The sequence below is a fragment of the Cetorhinus maximus genome, chromosome 1 (assembly GCF_964194155.1).
Source record: "Cetorhinus maximus chromosome 1, sCetMax3.hap1.1, whole genome shotgun sequence".
NCBI classification, from domain to species: Eukaryota; Metazoa; Chordata; class Chondrichthyes; order Lamniformes; family Cetorhinidae; genus Cetorhinus; species Cetorhinus maximus.
In genome coordinates this window covers 66,471,755-66,493,512 of record NC_135879.1, presented here as the reverse complement: position 1 = coordinate 66,493,512, position 21,758 = coordinate 66,471,755, and the positions used below count along the sequence as shown (strand labels likewise).

Below are 21,758 nucleotides of genomic sequence, written 5' to 3'. Positions count from 1 at the left end.
GAGCCCAGAAAATTGCTGAGTCTGAGTCATATGACAAACCACTGGACTCGGTCATGTCTCAGTTGCTGGAGCTGCCAAGGCAGGCTCGGGATCATCAGGAAGGAATGTCCACTGCACTCCTCAGATTGCAAGACACGATGGAGGAAGTCATCTGCCTTCAGGCTGAGGTGATAGAGCCAGCATACCAATTCACCGAGGATGGCGGCCGCCATGGAGACCATGGTCCAGGACGTCGCTGTTCCACTGCTGTACGGGCTGAACTCCATCACTGACGCCATAGTTGACCTCCAACTGTATGTGTGCGAGAGGGGTCCAAGGCAGCCGATCTCACTCCAGCTACCCCTCCTCCTCAAGGAGTCAGCCAGAGGCCCTTGGGCACCCATAGGGAGGAGGATCAGCAGGTGTGCCTGCCGCGGCCATCCATCCAGGTGACTGTGGGAGTGTCCAGCCCATCCGACTCCCCTCAGCATCTCCAGTTCCACAGCTCGAGGACAGTACCATTGCCATACAGCTGGACCCGGAAAACAGGCCGGGGCCCTCCAGGTCACATTCCTCCAGAGGATGCCTGCCAAGATCGTCACCAACATTGTGAAGCAGTCAGCAGGCTGCCTGCACTTCCGCTGTGGATGTTCACGGAGCACCAAGATGTAGCAGCAGGGTTATGAAGGTTAAGAAGATTTAGTTGCATAGCCTGGGCATGGGAGTTAATCACTTGTACATAATGTTCCCTGTTGTCAATAAACTCCCAAGAATGCCTTCTTGCCTTTGGCCCCTTGTTCTGATGAGCAGCGTTTGTGTCACTCAGATGTTAAACCTTTCTGCACAAGATAAAGGCAGGTATCTCAGTCTGGGGCCTCTTCCCTGTGCAGCCTTCAGACCAAAATGATGGTCCGGCCTCACACTCTCTGGGCATATTATTGATGCCTGCACCTCGATGGTGCTTGTCATTGCTGCCAGAATGTCGTTCGAGGCATGACAGAGTTCCGTCATTCTTTGTGTGCTCTCAGCACCTTTAAGGTGGGCCTGGCTCCCATCTCTTCAGCATCTGTGACCAGTGATGTGCTCCTGAACGGGTCGGGTGCTGAAGACTGACAAAAGATCAGGTGCATTTAATGTTACACGGCTGCGTCTCTATGATATGACCCTGATCACAGAGTGCAAGCAAGCTGCCCTCAGCCAGAGAGGAGTCAGACATTCACAGAGGCAATATGAAAGTCAATGGATTGTCCTCACTGCATGTCGTCATCATCCTCCTGGAATCTTGCAACTACTCGGGCCTCTGCTGCATCTCCATGAGCCTGAGCACTGAGGGTATGTGCGTTGCCATCAGGCACTCAGGAACCAAATGTTCACAGATACAAGGCGAGGATGTTAGGACTGTTTTCGCTGCATCTCATCATCATCCTCTAGAAATTCAGCAGCTCTGAGGGCCTCCTGAGTGCCTGCCTCATCTGGCCAGTGCGAGGGCCTCATCGCTGTCATCGTTGCCTTCGAGTACCTCCTCACCCTCATCATCGTCGACGTCCTCCTCATGGAGGAGACCTTCAGCTCCTGCATCTCCTCCTCAGCCAGCTCCTCCCTATTGCAGAGCCAAGTTGTGAAGGGCACAGCAGGTGACAGCGACGCATGACACCCTCTACGGACTATATTGCAGGGCTCCACCAGACTGGTCCAGACATCGGAACATAATTTTCAGCATCTCGATTGTTTGCTCCACCAAAATGCAAGTCGCAGCATGAGCCTCGTTACAACTTCGCTTTCCTGCAGTCTGAGGCCACCGCACGGGTGTCATCAGCCACGTCCTCTGCAGGTAGCCCTTGTCCCCGAGGAGCCATCTCTGCAGCCTCTGTGGACCTTGGAAGATGTCAGGCATCTGTGACTGACTGAGAATGCAGGAGTCATGCACACCCCCTGGAAACTGTGCGCAGACCTGCAGGATGCATCTGTGGTGGTCATACACCAGCTGAACATTCGGCGAATGGAATCTCTTGTGGATGACATAGCATGTTGCGATGGAGATCTGAGTGCCACGTGAGGGCAGTCGATGGCACCCTGCACCTGTGGGAAACCTGAGATCTGGGCAAATCCAATTGCTCTTGCATTTTGGCTGTCCTGGTCCCAGGCGAATTGCATAAAGTTTTATGCCCTTGCGAAGATGGCATCTGTGACCTCATGGATGCGTTTTTGGGTGGAGGGTTGTGGTATCCCACAGAGGTCACCTGTGAACCCCTGAAAGGAGCCACTGGCGTAGAAATTGAGTGCTGCTGACACTTTCACGGCCACTGACAGTGGATGCTCTCCAGGTCCCCGTGGCGTGAAATCCTGCAGTAGCTAGCTGGCAGACCAGTTCCCTTGACATGCGTGGTCTTTGGCGACACTGGTTGTCAGACATCTACAGGAATGAAAGGCGGCATCTATAGACCCTGGGTCTAGCTAGGTGCCGACCAGCAACGGCTCGATGTGGCTCTTTGGCGGTGTGTGTGGGAGTCCCGGCCCCCCTTCTACAGGGTGCTGCTCCTCCCACTGTGCAGCCAGGTGACTCAGTCACTCTCTTCTCCATCGTCTTGGCTCTCTGTATGCCACGAGGCATACAGCTAGTTCATCAAGCTGCATGATCCTAATGTTGTACTCCTTCAGGATGAAAGAGGGAGACACGTGGGTTAGCATGGGTGTACTAAGACCCTCTCTTGGGTAAGTCTGAAGGCCCCTTAACACATCCTGCAGAGTGCTGTCCACCACTTGGATGGCCAGAGATTAGTGTGCTGCATGGCTGTCTGAAACCCCACCTTTCTCCGCCCTACTCCACCTGACCGATTGGTGGCAGCTTTACCTATTGGACTGCATGCTGTGTTCTCGGCGCAGGCATTCTCCTAACCCATGCTGCAAGGCTGCACTGTTGGCTTGAACCATGTGGGAGACTGGTCCAAACCGGGATGATGACATTGCAAGGAGCTGTGAGTGCCTCCACCAGTGACTGCTCCATGGCCAGTTTTAGCAAGGAGATTGTACAATGTGCCCAGTCGTCCAACTGTCCTGCAGTCCACTAAAATGCTCATTACTTAGCAGTCTGTGCCTGAGGAGTGAAAAGCTCTGGAGCACTTGCTTGACTGGGCAGAGAAGCTAGAGGCCCGACTCCAATCATTTCAATGTGTCTGTGCCTGAACTGTCTCAGCTGCAGAGGAATGGTCATTTTATACAAAGTGTCCCTAATGCATGGCTGTGATCCAGCAGAGGAGGTCAATTCTGGCAGGCTGGCCTTATAATAGTATGCTGATGTATTAACAATGAGGTTCCCGACATTTCATGGCAGGAAATGCGGCCTGCCATTGACTGGCTGAATGGACGATCACAAACTGGTTTCACAACGTCGTAAAACCGATTTTTGGCCTCCTCACCATATTGTCCACTCACACCCAACGGCAGCGGGCACAGACGATCCTGCCTAATATCAAAGCAATGAATCGATGAAATGAATAATAAATAAAAATGAGTATTAGAGTGTGATAGGGTGAGTGTGTGTGTGTGTGTCTAGCTAACTCCCAGTTTCAGGGCTCTCACTCACCTGCACCCGTTGTGAAAGTGGATGAGAGTGCATTTTGGTGTGTGAGGTGAGGATCAATGAGAACCCTGAGACTGGGAGTGAGCAAACCTTACGCACACACTCTCCCCTCTTAAACACTCTCTTCCCCCCCTCACTTTCCCTCTCTCCCCCTCACACTCCCTCTCTCTCTTTTCCCCTCTCGTTCTCTCTCTCTCTTTCTCTCTCTCCCTCCCCCTCACACACACTCTACACTCTCTTCCCCCACACACTCTCACTCTCTCCTCCTCACTCACTCACTCTCTCTCTCTCACTCAGACACTCACTCTCTCTCTCCCTCTCACACACTCTTACTCTGTCTCTCCCCCTCACACATTCTCCCCCTCACACACACTCTCTCTTCTCAAACACTCTCCCTTTCTCTCTTCCCCTCAGGCTCTCTGCCTATCTTCCCCCCTCAGTCTCCATTAACTTACTCAGATGCCAACGGGTCCTGCTCCGGCCCCCTCGGGCCCTGCTTAGGCTCGTCTGGGCCCAGCTCCCTCACTCCACCCTTGCCTTCTGGACCCTGGAACTCACCTTAAAAAGTACCTTCCCACTGTTTGCTGCTCGTCCAATCACAGGCTGGTTTCTCTCTGCATTTGCTGCTGATAGGCTCACTAGTGAGCTGGACAAGCCTGATCTAGATCATGACCTAAATGACGGACCCAAGCCTAATGTATCCATGTATGCTGACATTCAATTTTAAGTGGGGAAGTAAGCTGTGAGGAGGACACAAAGAGACCATGAAATGATTTAGACAGGTTAACTCAGTGGGCAGGAATATAGCAGATGGAATATAATGTGGATAAATGTGAAGTTAGCCATTTTGACTGGAAAAAAGAAAATCAGATTTCTTTTTAAGTGGTGAAAGGGTGGGAAAAGTTAGTATTCGGAGGTACTTGGGTTTCCTTTTATACGAATCACAGAAAGTTAAGATGCAGGTACAGCAAGCAATTAGGAAAACAACTGATATGTTGGCCTTTAAAGGAAATGGAGTATAAGAGTAAAGGTATCTTCCTGCAATTGCTGGGACCACCTTGGAGAACTGTATGCAGTTTTGATCTCCTTACCTCAGGAAGGATGTTCATGCTGTAAGAGGGAGTCTAAAATAGGTTCATCAGACACTGGACAGACCAAAGGATCACAAAACACATGTCCGCAAGCATGACCCAGACCTCCCTGTCGCTTGCTATTTCAACACACTATCCTGCTTTCATGCCCACATGTCCGTCCTTGGCCTGCTGCAATGTTCCAGTGAAGCCCAGCACAAACTGAAGAAACAGCACCTCATCTTCCGATTAGGCACTATACAGCCTTCTGGGCTTAACATTGAATTCAACTTCAGACCATGAACTCTCCCCTCTATCCTCAGCCCTTTTTTCAATTTTCATTTTATTTTAAAATTTTTATTTTTTTATCCACTTATTTTTATTTATTTTCATTTTTATTTATTCATTGTATTATTCCCACCTTTTATCTTATTTACGATCTTTTTTCCCCACCACCGTCCCCTCCCTCCACCGCACCCCCACAAGGGCCATCTGTCACTTGTTCATGTTCTTTCCAGAGTGCTTACCCTTGTTTTGCTATTATCACATCCTACTTTTTTACCTTAATGCCACAATCGGCACCTCCTTTAGCCCTTACCACTACCATTAACACCGTCTTTGTCCTTTTGTTCATAACATCTTTGTCAAGCTCTCTTTTGCCCCCACCAATCGCTGGCCTTCTATCCAGCTTCACCTGTTCCACACCCCTTAAACAGTATAAATTTCATCACATTTTTAGTTCTCTTTAGCCCTGAAGAAGAGCTATACAGACTCAAAACGTTAACTCTGTTTTTCTCTCCACAGATGCTGTTAGATCTGCTGAGTTTTTCCAGCAGTTCCTGTTTTTGTTTTAGATTTCCAGCAGTATTTTGCTTTTATCTTTGAGAATCTAGAGCTAGGTTCACAGTGTCAGAATAAGGAGACAGCTACTTAGGACTTTTAGGAGAAATTTCTTCACTCACTGTTACAAACTTTTGGAATTCTCTGCTGTAGGGAGTTCTAGGTGCTCAGTTGTTTAGTCTATTCAAGTCAGAGATTGTTAGATTTCTGGATACTAAGGGAATCAAGGAATAATGAGGCTAGTTGTGGGAAGGTATAGCTGTGGTTGAAGATCAGCCATGATCTTATTGAATAGCAGAGTATGCTTGAGGGATTGAATGGCCTACTGCTACTCCTGTTTCTAATGTTCTTTGTAACTTTCCTTAGTTGGCCAGGAGTTATGGGAGTGCTTCTCTGGGTTTCCTAAAAGAAGCCTGGGCCTCTCTTGCCCTAGGCTGTAAATGACCCCCGAGCAACCAGTGGGTAGCAGTGTTATAGCTTACAGTGCCAGAGTCTGCCAAGGTTGAAAAAAGAGAGCAGGTATGAATCAGGAAGTAGAGAAAAAATGGCACTGTACTTGATATTCTTTTTAAAGCCTTAAAATTGTAAGTTGATGAAAAGACAGGGAGTCGAAGAGTCCTGCAGTTTTGAGATCCTGTGTTAAAGAAGTAGGAAGTTGCAGGGCTACGGGGAAAATAAAGGGGAGTCGAATGAGCTGAGTGTAAGCCAGAAGGGTATAAGAGGCTGAATGCCCTCCTTCTGTGCTGTAATAATTCTATGACTCTGTATGTACGTGGAAGAAAAGCAAAGGAAAAAACAACTTGGTTCAGAGCCAAGAAACCAATCATGAAGTTCAGAAGAATAATTTCTAAGATTCAGAAAGAAGGAAAGTTTTTTACAAAGTTGTGAGCTACGTGAATACGCAAAAGGTATCCAAGGACTTATAATTTTGCTCCATTTAGTTAAAAGAGAATTCATGAATTATTTGAAAAAGAAATTGAATGTCCAATTTCGTGTTTTTAAGTAATAGGCTCAATATTTTGAGTATGTCACACTGCTGAGAAGCCTTACCTGTTGCTAGTGCATATAAAAAAAAGACCTAGGCAACACACCTGTTGTTTTCTAATGTGCGCTAGCAGCAGGCAAGGTTTCTTTTACTTACACAATTTTATATTTTAGCTTTGTTTTTAATATATTTACAACAAAATTTAGTGCTAAAATACTGAGAAACACAACATAATTTACATAAGTTTGTTATTTCATCTTTAGCTATATTAGAAATCATCAGCTGTTTTGTGGGAAATTATTATTTTTGATATTTTAGGTAAAAGTAGCCACATCAAGTGGGTATAAGGAAGATGAACAGAATAAGGGTATGCACATGTCCTGTTAGTTATGAAGACGCTGGATGATAGAGCATCACTCAGTAATTAATTGGGAAACACAATGCAGCAAAGACTCATCTAAGCAACACCAGCAGTTCTTTTTCTAATTTTGAATGAGACTAAGTGCATTGTGTTTTATTATTTAATGTAGATAGCATAACTAGATGATTTGTCATTTTCAGTTCTCTGCATGCATTTTAGATGTGACATTGCTCCAGTAGCATTGTGTTACCATTGTCCTTTCATGATTGTGAAAATGCATGAACGCTTTTCTCATGAGTGGGAAAAGCAATGAAATCACTGACACTCGTGTATTCTGTGGGCATTATTGTTAAGTTTTAAGGATCAATTGTCTATTTGGTATATTTGGCAATAGAATTAAGTTCACTGTGTTTCATTCCTCCTACATGACAGCTGACATTTTGATTTACAATTCTTATCCAGCATTTAAACCAACTGAATTCATTGTTGTTTGTGGTTAGTCTGATAATATACTGTTTTATAACAGGTCCAATATACCATGTAATGCACCATGGTTGAGCTATGGCATGTAATACTGTTACGATGCAGTTATTTCACTTGGCCTGACCTTTGAAGGCTACAACATCTAAAGAGTCAATTGCAAAATTGAATAAAGGCTCTTTAGATGGCACCTTCTAAACCCATGACCTTTACCAGTTAGAAGGAACTGGGCAGCAGACGCATGGGAACTCCACCTCTTGCTAGTTCTCCTCTTAGCCACACACCAGCCTGACTTGGAAATATATCATTGTTCTTTCACTGCCGCTGGGTCAAAATCCTGGAACTCCTTTCCTAACAGCACTGTGGATGTATTTACACCACACGGACTCCAACTGTTCAAGAATGTAGCTCACCACCACCTATGCACCTGACATTGCAACAGCACTGAAATTCATACATGACATTGCTCAGCTATATGGTAGGCAGAACATCTTTTTGGAGTGACAGCAGCATCCTGTTAGTGGAAAATACCGCTTGCGTAGCCACTGGATAGTAGCAGTGTGAAATGGCTCGCTTAATTTGTTCAAATTTTTGTGATACTTGGTCTTTCTAGGGTATTTGAGCTGGACTAGATGTCATGTAAGAAATTCAGTGCCAGTGCAACGCCAAGCGTGTAGGCCATACATCTCAAAACTTGGCTGATTGAATCAAACAGCGTGTCCCTTCGGTTGTTCACAGAGGGCAGAATACAAACCATACTCAACCAGTTTGCACTTGCAAAACCCATAACAAAACATCTACTGTTATTCTGCAATTGGGCAGCACTTGCTGAGCAATCCTGAATGCATTAATAACGACACAAACAACCAATTTAAAATAATCAATGCAAGACCAGCAGGAGAGGCAAGAGCTCTGCAGGGATAAAAGGAGTGGTGAGAGAGTTACTGCACGACTAATGGAAGAGGCAGGAGCTCTACATAGGTAAAAGGGAGCAGCAAGAGAGTCACCTCAAGACCAGCGGGAGAGACAAGAGCACAGTGGGGATAAAAGGAGCGGTGAGAGAGAGCCACCGTGAGACTGCAGGAGAAGCGGGAACTCAGCAGGGAAAAAAGAGCAGCGCGAGAGTCACCGAAAGACCAGCAAGAGGTGAGTACACTGTGGGGATAAAGGAAGCGGCGAGAGAGGCACTGTGAGAAAGGTGAGAGCACAACCGGGATAAAAGAAGCGGTGAGTCACTGTGAGACCAGTGGGAGGTTTCCAAAAACAATCAAAATATGTCATCACAGGAAACCAGCTAAGTGATTGGTTGGTGAGTATTTTTCTCTTTTCTTCTGAAACTTGGGTAATTGTTTCAAATTACAAGCTAGGAACTTAAGAATTTAAATCGGGTTACGATAATAGTAATTGAATTTATTCATTTATTAATAGTAGTAAGGTTTATTTGGCAGCAGTAAAATTTATTAGTAGGTGTAAGGTTCATTAACAGTAGTAAGGTTTATTATCTAATAGTAATGGCAGAGCTGCTCTAATCTGTAGAGTGCACATCCTATGCTTTGTGGGAAGTCCAGAATGTTTCCTGTGCCCTGGATAAGCATTTGTGCAGAAAGTGTCATCAGTTGCAACAACTTGAGCTTCAGGTTTCGGAGAGAGAGCAGCAGCTGCCATCACTATGGTGCATCCGTGAGGTTGAGAACTTCATTGATAGCACGTTTATAGATGTGGTCACCCTGCAGCTTAAGAGTATGCAGGGAGAGAGGGAATGGGTGACTACCAGACAGTCAAGAAGAAATACGCAGGAAGTGCAGGAGTCCTGAGTGCATCCCACTCTCCAACCTGTGTACAGTTCTGAACGCTGATGAGAGTGATGGTTCATCTGTAGAATGCTGCCAGAGCTAAGTCTATGGCATCACAGGTGGCTCAGCTGTGCAGGGGGAGCAAAGAAGACTGGAAGAACAATAGTGATAGGAGATTCAATAGTTAGGGAAATAGGTGCTCCTGCGGCCACAGATGTGAATCCAGGATGGTGTGTTGCCTCTCTGTTGCCAGGGTCAAGTATGTCACTAAATGGCTGCAGAGCATCCCGAGGGGAGAGGGTGAACAGCCAGCAGTTGTGGTCCAAATTGGTACAATCAACACATGCAGAAAGAGAGATGTGGTCCTGCAGTCAAAATTTATGGCGTTAAGTAGTAAATTAGCAAGCAGAACCTCAGAAGTAGTAATCTCCATATTAATCCCAGTACCATGGACAAGTGAGTATAGAAATAGATGGAAAAGCAGTTGAATGCGTGGCTGGAAAGATGGTGCAGGAGGGAAAGCTTTAGATTCCTGGCTCTGGGGTGAGATAGGACCTGTAGAAGCCTAAACAGAGCCAGGATTGAGTTCCTTGCAGGGCATTTTGCTGGTGTTATTGGGAGGATTTAAACTAACTTGGCAGGGGTATGGGAACCAGGAGGTAACATCAGAGAAGAATACCAAGGTGCGCAAATTACTGGGAGAAATAGAAACCACTAGAGTAGGAAATAATAAATTATCGGGTGGATTCAGAGTAAGGGAGAAAGTAATAAAGTTTAAATCAGGGTTTATGTCCATGTATATGAATGCACGGAATATGGTAAATATTGGTGAGTTACAGGCGCTGATTGCAATGTCAAAGAAGGGGAGAACTGGGTATTAAGTATTCCTGGATACAAGATCTTCAGGAAAGATAGGATAGGAAGGAAAGGGAAAGGGGTGGTGGCACCGATTAAGGAGAACATTGCAATGCTGGAGAGAGGGATGTTCCAGAGGAATCAAGGACTGAATCTATTTGGCTAGAGTTAAGGAACAAAAAAGGTGCAATTACCATTGCTTGGCGTAGTCTATAGGCTGCCAACTGTGGGAAAGATGTAGAGGAACAAATTTCATGGGAATTAGAGAGGTGCAAGAATTATAGAGTGGCTACAATTGAGTATTTTAATTAACCGAATATAGACTGGGGTAGTAGTAGTATAAAGGGCAGAGAGGGGCAAGAGTTCCTAGAGTGTGTTTAGGAAAATTTTCTACAGTCGTATGTTTCCAGTCCAACAAGAAAGGTGGCACTGCTAGACCTGGTTCTCGGGAATGAGGTGGGCTAATTGGAGGAGAATATTTAGGGGACAGCGATCATTGTAGCATATAGAAAAGGAAAAGGAACAATCCAGAGTAAGAATAATTAACTCAGGGAAAACCAACTTCAGTGGGGTAAGAATGGATCTGGGCCAGGTAAATTGGAATCAGACACCTGCAGGAAAAACAGTAACTGACAATGGGCTACCTTTAAAGAAGAGATAGTTTGAACATAGTCAAGGTATGTTCCCATGGAAGGGAAAAGCTAAGGCAAACAAATTCAGAACTCCTTGGATGATGAAAGAGATAAAGATTAAGACGAAGAAGAAAATGTGTGCTTATGATAGATGACAGGTAGATAATACAACTGAAAACCAGGCTAAATATAGATGGTTCAGAAGGAAAGTGAAAAAGCAAATAAGAGAAGCTAAGAGAGAATATGAAAAGAGACTGGCAGCTAACATAAAAAGGAATCCCAAAGCCTTTAATAGGTATATAAATAGTAAAAGGGTGGCAAAAGGAGGAGTGGGGCTGATTAGTGACCAGAAAGGGGATTTACGTGGAGGCAGCAGGCATGGCTGAGGTATTAAATAAATACTTTCTATCTGTCTTTACCAAAGAAGAAGATGTTTGCCAGACCATAGTGAAAGAGGAGGTAATTCAGACACTGGAAGGGTTTAAAATTAATAAGGAGGAGGTATTGGATTTAAAGTTGATGGCACCAGGATCAGATGAGATGCATCCAAGGATACCTGAGGGAAGTGAGAGTGGAAATTGTGGAGGCACTAGCCATAATTTTCCAGTCTTTCTTAGACTCAGGGGTGGTGCCAGAGGACTGGAGGAATGAAAATGTTACACCCTTGTTCAAAAAAGGGTGTAAAGATAAGCACAGCGACTACAGGCCTATAAGTTTACCTTGGTGGTGGGAAAGCTTCAAGAAACAGTAATTCGGGACAGAGTTAATAGTCACTTGGGCAGAAGTGAGTTAATTAAGGAAATTCAACATGGATTTCTTAAGGGAAAATAGTGTTTAATTAACTTTCTGGAGTTTTTTTGAAGAGGTGACAGAGGGTTAATGAGGGTAATGCTGTTGATGTGTACATGGACTTTCAAAAGGCATTTGATATAGTTCCGCACAACAGACTTGTGAGCAAAGTTATAGCTCCTGGAATAAAAGGGACAGTAGCAACATGGATACTAAATTGGCTGAGTGACGGGAAACAGAGAGTAGTGGTTATTGATGTTTTTCGGACTGGAGGGAGGTTTGTAGTTGAGTTCCCAAGGGTCAGTGTAGGGACATTTGCTTTTCCTGATATATATTAATGACCTAACCTTGATATACAAGGCAGTACTTCAAAATTTGCAGATGATCTAAAACTTAGAAGTGCTGTGAACTGAGGAGGATAGTGTAGAACTTCAAAAGGACATAAACAAGTTGGTGAAATGGGCAGATAAGTGGCAGATGAAATTCAATGCAGGGAAGTGTGAAGTGATTAATTTTGGTAGGAAGAATACAGAGAGACAATACAAAATAAAGGGTACAGTTCAAAAGTGGTTGCAGGAGCAGAGGATCATGGTTGTATATGTGCATAAGTCATTGAGGTGGCAGGACAGGTTCAGAGAGCAGTCAATAAAACACACAGTATCCTAGGCTTTATTAATAGGGACATAGAGTATAAAAGTAAGGAGGTTATGTTAAACTTGTATAAAACACTGGTTCCGCCTCAACTTGCATCTAGTTCTGGGTACCATACTTTAGGAAAGATGTGAAGGCATTAGAGAGAGTGCAGAAAAGATTCACGAGAATGGTCCCAGAGATGATGAACTTCAGTTACATAGATAGATTGGAGAAATTGGGATTGTTTTCCTTGGAGAAGAGACGGTTGAGAGGAGATTTGATAGAGGTATTCAAAATCATTGGGGGGTGGGGGTCTGCAGAATAGATAGGGAAAATATGTTCCCACTGGCAGAAGGATTGAGAACAAGATAGCACAGATTTAAAGTAATTGGCAAACGAAGCAATGGAGACACAAGGGGAATTTTTTTCACGCAGTGAATGGTTAAGATCTGGAATGTGCTGCCTGAGAGTAGGGGAACAGGTTCAATCATGACATTCAAGAGGAAATTGGATTATTATCTGAAAAGGAAGAATGTGCAGGGTTACAGGGAGAAGGCATGGGAATGGCATTAGGTGCATTGCTCATTCGGAGAGCTGATACAGAAACCACAGGTGGAATGGCTTCCTTCTGTACTGTAACAATCCTGTGATTCCGTGGCCATCAGTCGAGTTCGTAACATGGCTCATTTATGCTTGCTAGAAGCGGCATACATTCATATGCAGAGACCCATTCTCTGCAAACGAAAGGACTAAGTTCAAGCTTTGTGCCTTTTTAGAATTACCCTGGAGCTTGGGGAGTCTATCGTTCCATGTTGCTTTCTCCATGACAACGTCTTGGACAATCAGTCGACTTGCCAACCAATTAGCTTCCTTTTCTCCCATAGTATAAATTAATGTGATCGTTTGAAATTTGTTATTCATGTATTTATCCTGGTGAGTGCAAGATGAAAAACTTCAGCAAAGTACTCATTTAAAACCTCACCTATGTCTTTCGGCTCCTCACACAGATATGCCACCTTGGTCCCTAATGGGCCCTACGCTTTCCTTGCTTATTCTCTTGCCCCCAATATACGTATAAAATGCCTTTGGATTTTCCTTTATTTTACCCACCTGTGTTTCTTCATACCTGTTCTTCGCTCTCCTAATTTCTTTTTTAAGTAACCCCCTGCACTTTCTATACACCTCTAGGGCTTCCGCTGTTTTGAGCCCTTGGTATCTACCATAAGCTTCCATTTTTTTCCTTATCCAATCCTGTACATTCCTCGACTTCCAGGGTTCTCTGGACTTGTTGGTCCCACCCTTCACCTATACAGGAACATGTTGGCCCTGCACTGTCACTATTTCCTTTTTGAATGACTCCCACTGCTCTGATGTAGATTCTCCTACAAGTAGCTTTCCCAGTCCACTTTGGCCAGATCCTGTTTTATCATATTAAAATCAGCCTTCCCCAATTCAGAACCTTTATTTCCGGTCCATCTTTGTCCTTTTCCATAATTGTCTTAAATCTTATTGAGTTATGGTCACTATCACCGAAATACTCCCCCTCAACACTTCTCCACTTGCCTAGCTTTGTTCCCTAAAATTAGGTCCAGCACTGTCCCCTCTCTTGCAGGACTTTCTATGTGCTGGCTTCAAAAGCTCTCCAGGATATATTTTAAGAATTCCACCCCCTCTAAGCTTTTCAGACCTTGTCTATCCCAGTTAATGTTGGGGAAGTTGAAATCCCCTACTATTATTACCCTATTATTTTTACACTTCTCTGAGATTTTCCTACATATCGGCCCTCTATCTCTCCCTGACTGTTTAGGGGTCTATAGTACACTCCCAGCAATGTGATTTCTCCCTCTTTTTAATTTCTATCCATATGGCCTCATTTGAGGAACCTTCTAAGATATCATCCCTCCTTATTGCAGTAATTGACTCATTGATCAATATTGCGACCCCTCCTCCTCTTTCACCCACCCCCCACCCCAAGTCTCGCCTGAAGATTCTGTACCCCAGAATATTGAGTTTCCAGTCCTGACCCTCCCTCGACCATGTCTCTGTGATAGCAATGATATATCCCCATGTGTTAATTAGGCCCAGAGACTGTGTTAACTTGAGTGGAAAAGTCTAGTCCTAATGTATTGAACTGTGGGCACATTAGACACAACTTTGACCCTTCCTGGTCCAAAATCCTAACAACTAAACTTTTCAGTAAGAGTTGCTACATAGCTTTTTGATCTACAGGGGAGACACATTTATGAGGGGCAGGCAAGAGAGCGGAGTTGAGGCCAAGATCCATTCAGCCATGACATTATTGAATGGCGGAGGAGGCTTGAGGGGCCAAATGGCCTATTCCTGCTTCTATTTCTTAGGTTCTTATAGTAATCAAAAGATATAATACTAGAAGTGAAACCTGGCAGGGTGATACCGCTACCTACTGGTTTATTCCACTGGTTGTCATGCCAAATGCTGTGAATGTGATCATTGTCATTTTGGGCTGACGTCCACTGTCTTGGCCTTGGAAATTTGGAGCTGCACTCCCTTGTGCCATTCCTAAATTTCGATGTCCAGCTAACTTCCACAAACCTGGGATTAAATCTGTGATCTTTGGGATGTACCACATCAAGCTGTGCCTTTATCCAGTGAGCCATCATAGGAGCCTATTTTCACTGTGTAGCACTGCATTGAGACTAACAAAGATCTCAGTGCAGATATAATTAGCTGTGATTTACTTGATTCTGAACTTTTATTTTGCTGCAGTAAGTTATCGTTTTTGATGGGAGGTATGAGTGAATAGATACCCAAGGGATCCAATATGCAATTCCCTGAAAATGAGAGTAGCCAAAGCCATAACAAGGGCTCATAGTATTTTGTGTTCTATAAATAGGGGCATAGAGTAATGAGCAAAGAGATATAGGTGCTGTTTAGAGTTTTGGATATCTAGTTATAGAAAGCACTTCAAAACCATTGAGAGATTGCAGCATAGATTTGCCAGAGCTGGAAAAATATAGTCATCAATAATGCTTTGAGATACTGGGACCTATTTCCACTGAAGTAAAGAAGGCAAAAGGTTTTTAAAATGTGAAAAGATCTGGCATGAACATGGGCTGTATGGCCTCCTTCAGTGCTACAAACTTCCATGGTTCTATGGATTTGCCATTATACTTAATCTAAAATATTTGAACTTTTTTTTTCCCTTTCAGATTCTCTGGAGTTAAAATTCAGAATTTCCACTGGGGATCCCTATGGCTATTTTTCTATTGAATCTAAATCTGGTCTCATCAGAAGCAATAAGCAGTTAGATCATGAAGCCGAACCTTTTGTGCTGCTTACTGTTGAGTCTCAAACCAGCAGCTCTGTTATGTACAGCAGTACTCAGGCCAACATAACAATTATTGACGTCAATGATAACGCACCAACATTCCACCAAGAATCTGAAATTATTACCATTGCAAAGAACACCTTACCAGGAACAGTTATCTACATTGCCCATGCTGAAGACAAAGACAGTGGATCAAATGGAATAGTTGTGTACAGTTTACAAAATAACTATGAACAAATTTTTAGCATTGATTACATTCATGGAACACTTTATCTGAACAGGACCCTTTCCTCAATGAAACAGCAGTACAGTATAAATGTTCTAGCAAGTGACCAAGGAACCCAACCATTGAGTGCTGTGTTCATGTTATTCGTGAATGTTGACCATTTGGATGGTGATTTGACTTTTGAAACACTCGTTTACCAAGTTGATGTCAGTGAAGCTGCATCATCAAACATGCGAATTTTGCAAGTTTGTGCTCACAGACAAGATCAGCAAGCAGCCTCAGGCTTAGTTTACTCACTTCAGCAAAATTTGGATTCATTAACATTTGGCATCCATGCTGCCAGTGGCTGGATTTACATTCAGAGAGCTCTGGACTATGAATCCAAACATAGTTACAACTTTAAAGTGTTTGCCATAAATCCAAAGGATCACTTAAAACGAAGTGCTGCTGCCACTATAACTATTAATGTGGCCGATGAAAATGATAGTCCTCCTAAGTTTGCACAAAAATTTTATTTTTTCACAATTGAAGAAAACTCCATTCCTCAGGGCCTGATTGGAAAAGTACAAGCAACAGATAGAGATTCAGGAAAAAATTCTCAGTTATCATATATGCTGTTATCTGATGGAAAATTCTTCAGAATTAATTCAAAGACAGGTAAAAAGAAAGTAAGGAATTGTAACAAAAGGAATACAGTGATAGCAAGGGAAAATATCTGCATCCCAATGGAAAGCACATACAATTAAATGTGAGAACAAAAAACAAATTACAAAAAGAATAATAATAGTAAATTACAGAAGGAAAAGCTGTTTTTTTCATATTAAATTATTTTAAAAGGAAATTGTTTAGTTGTTTAGAAAAGAGGAAAAAGTATTTGAAGAGTAAGCAGAAAAATAGAATTAGAAAGGTGGCTCACATGGAGAAAGATGCTAGCACAGACTTGATGGGCCAAATGGCCTGGCTTTGTGCAGTAGCATTCTATTATTTTGTGCTAATAGAAAGCTTTGACAACATTTCACATTGGCAATTAATAACAAGGATAAGGAATTAGGATATATGGAGTAAAACATGGAATTGATATGTAATTGGATTAAACACAGGGCAGAATATTGCCATCAGCGTGTGGGGATGGGCCCGACACGCCGACGCGTAAAAAGACACGTGATGACATCGGGCGTGCATCCTGACACCATCGTGCATCATTTCAATATTTCGCTCGGTGGGCACGCGCCAGAAGCAGCTGCGCACCCGCCGAACTGTCAATGGCCTATAAAGGCTATTAAAAAAGCAATTAAGGTAGTTAGCCACGCTGCCTGTCCAACCTTAAGATCACATGGTGGGACATGTTTAAATAATTTTGAACTTCCTTTATTCAAAAGTTTTATTCTGAATTTAATCTCCCTGAGGCAGCTCCGTATTACGCTGGGGGGGCCTTAATTGGCCCACCCATGTTAAATGGTGGTGCTCAGCCGATCATAGGCGCACTTGGCTCTGCGCCCACTCCCGCCCAGCCTGCCTGACATAGGTAAGATTCAGCCCACGGAAAACTAATTAGAACCATAAATAGGAACTCTTCAGGCTGGAATGGAGTCCCGGACAGAGTACTCCAGTGGTTAGACTTGGAATAATGTTTTACAGTTTAAAAACTAACTTGGATGATGATATAATAAATAAATTCCAAATTTCCAGATTCTTATAGAAGTAGTGCTGTTGACTGTCTCATGAACTGTTAAAATTCAAGTACCTTGGAGAAGGATAATGTGAGGCTTAAGAGGACTCACCGTAGTATAGGGGAGAAATATAGAGGAGAAAGTTATTAGCACTTGCAACTATAAAATCTATACAGGTGTATGAAATTATGCATGAACGTTGAAGTACACACGGACATTGTTTTGGTAGTGGCTTTAAGGTGACTTTAATGAGATGGTACGGGACTTGTGTGAGTTCACGTACATAGTAGACCTGCAGATGATCACATATTCGTGGTGGGAAGGAGGAATATATAGACAGTATTGTTCATGCAATTGGTCAATGTAGCAATCAAGAGGTGGCCTTCCTCGTTGGCAAGAATGTCTCTTGCAGGTAGCCTTAGACTAATCAACTGCATCTTCTTCATGCTACTGCTACTCATTTGTCTGACCTCCCTGCTGCCCTTGGGTGCCTTTCTCTGGTTTTCCAGAAGAGGCTTCTGTAAGGTGAAGTAGTGCAGCTTTCACCAAATAACCACAATCCCTGAGACCAATCTGAACAACTGGAATTATAGATTATAAAGAGTACAGCTGGGAATTGAAAAGGTTAGGGGAGGCAAAGACAGGTTACAAGAAAATATAAGCAGGCAGCATTAAATTGAACTCTAAAACTCTCATAAAGTTATAAGGTGAAAAATTAGTTTGGCCCGATTTCAGTCGTGAGCCGAATCTCTTGAAGGTGGGCAACACATAAATTTGGTGCTCCCACTTCAATGCCATGATTGTAGTGCAGGGCTGAGCAAGCATCACACTGCTGATTTCCTCTTTGCACTACTGGCTGCCTCTGCATTCAGCAGGGGGCATAAGAGCCTTGAGCTGAGAGCATGTGGTGCAGACAGCAATCTACTCTTATATGTAGCTTGTTCCTCTTAAAGGGCAAACTGCAGTGAATAATATTGCTGCAATTTAAACCATGGAAAATGGAATACCAGGACATAGATAATGTCCAGAGTGACACATGCTGTGGAGGAGGTAGGCAGGTAGAGAGACAGCATAATTCCACTGGGGATCTGCACTGGAGGCTCTGTCGGATCATCTTCAGAAGGGAGTGGGAGCAGGTGGCCAGGGAGATCAGTTCCCAGCATCTGGACCCAAGAACCTGGCAGCAGGGCCACAGGAAGTCTAATGGCCTCACTTGGATGGGTCAAGGCCAGTGAATGCATGTTCACATGACATTTCCTATCCACCAGTCTCTCATGCTGCTCAGTGCACCACACCCCATCACTTACCCAGCAACACTCCCTGGCACTCAGGACCACTCTGGAGTAACATCCAGCCACTCCTCCAACTCAGGCACACACATTTACAAATCCTGAAAATCCTGTTTCTTGTTGCCTTCACATTCCTTCAGCTCTTCAACTATGCCAGTCACATTACTCAAACCCAGTGCTACACAATTCCTGATGTTCTGCCTTCTCTTGCAGGACAAGGTGGAACACAACAGAAAGGAGCAGAGCAGAACTGGCAGAGGCATCCAGCATTGCTCAGAACATTTGAGGATCACGGTATGTTCCTACCTTATGCCCCTTCTCCACTTCCAGCCCACTGTCATCCTGTTATCTGGCATGATGAGCAAGCTGCTGATGGTGTGATCATGGACACCTTGCTTCACACTCAAGTGGGATTGTTCATTGATGAATGCACAGCGTTCTGTACCATTCACAACTCCTCAGATACAGAAACAGCCTGTGTCCATACACAGCAAGACGTGGGCAACATTGAGGCTTGGACTGATAGGTGGCAAGTAACAGTCACACCACACAAATGCCAGGCAATGACTACCTCCGACAAGAGAGAATCTAACCATTTCCTCAAGATACTCAACGGCATTATCATCGCTGAATCCCCCACCATCAAAATCCTGGAATTTATCATTGACCAGAAACTGAACTGGACCAGCCATATAAATACTTTGGCTACAAGAGTAAGCTAGAGACTGTGAATTCTGACATGAGTAACTCACCTGCTGACTCCCTAAAACCTGTCCACCATCTACAAGGCACAAGTCAGGAGTGTGATGGAGTACCCTCCGCTTGCTTGGATGAGTGCAGCAACAACAACACTCAAAGCTCAACACCATCCAGGGCAAAACAACTTGCTTTATTGGTGCCCCATCCACCAACTTAAACATTCACTCCATCCACCACCGATGCTCAGTGGCATGGTGTGTACCACCTACAAGATGCACTGCGGTGACTCATCAAGAATCCTTCAACGACACCTTCCAAACCGGCAACCTCTACCACCGAGAAGAAGAAGGGCAGCAGATGCATGGGAATACCACCGCCTGCAAGTTCCCCTCCAAGCCACGTTCCATCCTGACTTGGAACTATATCACTGTTCCCTTAGTGTCATGGGATAAAAACCTTGGAACTCCCTTCCCAGAAGCATTGTGGCTATTACCAACACCAGGTGCACTGCAGCAGTTCAAGAAGGTGGCTCATTACTACTTTCTCAAGGACAATTAGGGATGGGCAAGAAATGCTGGGTTGCCAGTTGCGCCCACATCCCATCAAAGAAAAAAAAACAAATGATCTGCGGAGATGACTTGGATGAGAAACTCAATAGAGCACCTTACCAGATAGCATGCTGAGGTGCTGCAGTGCATTGGCTGGCCTGACAGCGAGCATGCCATCTGTCCAGGAGCACGGAGGAGTTGGCAGAGGGCATCACACAGAGTTTTCCCTCTCTGCAGCCTCGGCTGTATCTCCCTATTATGCTGCAGACCTAAAGGCATTGGCACAGCTTTTTTAAAAAATCAGTCATGGGATGTGGGCATCGCTGGCTAGGCCAGCATTTATTGAACAGCACCTCATCTTCCGACTAGGCACTTTACAGCCTTCCGGGCTGAATATTGAATTCAACAACTTTAGATCTTAAACTCCCTTCCCCCATCCCCACCCCGTTTCTTCCCCCTCCCTTTTGTTTTTTTCAATAATTTATATAGATTTTTCTTTTCCCACCTATTTCCATTATTTTAAAATCTACAACTAATACCTTGTCAGTCTTTCCACCCCACCCCCACTAGAGCCATCCATTCTCAATTAGCACATTTTCTTAGATAATATCACCACCTTCAACACCTCTTTGATCCTTTTGTCTGTGACATATTTTGATTATCTGCTCCTATCACTGCTTGCTTGTCCCTACAACCACCTCCTCCCCCTCAACTTCTCTCTCCCCCCGCCCACCTTAAACCAGCTTATATTTCACCCCTCTCGTAACTATACTCAGTTCTGTTGAAGGGTCGTGAGGACTCGAAACGTCGACTCTTTTCTTCTCCACCGATGCTGCCAGACCTGCTGAGTTTTTCCAGGTAATTCTGTTTTTGTTTTGGATTTCCGGCATCCGCAGTAGTTTTTTGTTTTTATTTATTGCCCATCCCTAATTGTCCTTGAGAAGGTGGTGGTGAGCTGCCTTCTTGAACTGTTGCAGTCCATTTGGTGCAGGTACACCCACAGTGTTGTTAGGGAGGGAGTTCCAGGATTTTGACCAAGCGACAGTAAAGGAATGATGATATATTCCCAAGTAAGGATGGTGTGTGGCTTGGTGGGGAACTTCAAGGTGGTGGTGTTCCCATCCATCTGCTGCCCTTGTCCTTCTAGATGGTAGCAGTTGTGGGTTTGGAAGGTGCTGTTAAAGGAGCCTTGGTGAGTTCCTGCAGTGTATCTGGTAGATGGTACACATTGCTGCCCCTCGTCAGTGGTGGAAGGAGTGAATGTTTGTGGATGGGGTGCCAATCAAGTGGGCTGATTTGTCCTGGACGGTGTCGAGCTTCTTGAGTGTTGTTGGAGCTGCACTCATCCAGGCAAATGGAGAGTATTCCATCAAACTGCTGACTTGTGCCATGTAGATGTTGGACAGGCTTTGGGGAGTCAGGAGGTGAGTTACTCACCACAGGACTCCTAGCCTTGTAGCCACAGTATTTATATGGCTAATCTAGTTCAGTTTCTGGTTGATGGTAACCCCCAGGATGTTGATAGTGGGGGATTCAGCAATGGCAATGCCATTGAATGTCAAGAGGCAATGGTTAGATTCTCTCTTGTTGGAGATAGTCATTGCCTGGCACTTGTGTGATGCGCATGTTACTTGCCACTTGTCAGCCCAAGCCTGGATATTGTCTGGGTCTTGCTGCATTTGGACATGAACTCCTTCAGCATTTTATGAGTAGTGAATGGTGCGGAACATTGTGCAATCATCAGCAAACATCCCCACTTCTGACATAATGATGGAAGGTCATTGATGAAGCAGCTGAAGATGTTTGGGACTCAGACACTACCTGAGGAACTTCTGCAGTGATGCCCTGGAACTGAGATGATTGACCTCCAACAACCACAATCATCTTCCTTTGTGCTAAGTATGACTTCAACCAGTGGAGAGTTTTCCTACGATTCCCATTGATTCCAGTTTTGCTAGGGATCCTTGATGCCACACTCAGCCAAATGCTGCCTTGATGTCAAGAGTAGTCACTCTCTCCTCA

The 21,758-nt window shown here is 44.3% G+C and overlaps 1 protein-coding gene across 1 annotated transcript in view; it reads left to right on the top strand.

Moving 5' to 3' along the window:
• The window catches only part of dchs2 (dachsous cadherin-related 2), a 176,474-nt gene that overhangs the window by 68,974 nt on the left and 85,742 nt on the right, over positions 1 to 21,758 (top strand). The window contains exons 5-6 of the mRNA XM_078541170.1: positions 15,186 to 16,273; positions 18,703 to 18,783. Coding sequence (XP_078397296.1) covers positions 15,186 to 16,273; positions 18,703 to 18,783 — 1,169 coding nt within the window. The remainder of the gene's footprint in view (positions 1 to 15,185; positions 16,274 to 18,702; positions 18,784 to 21,758) is intronic.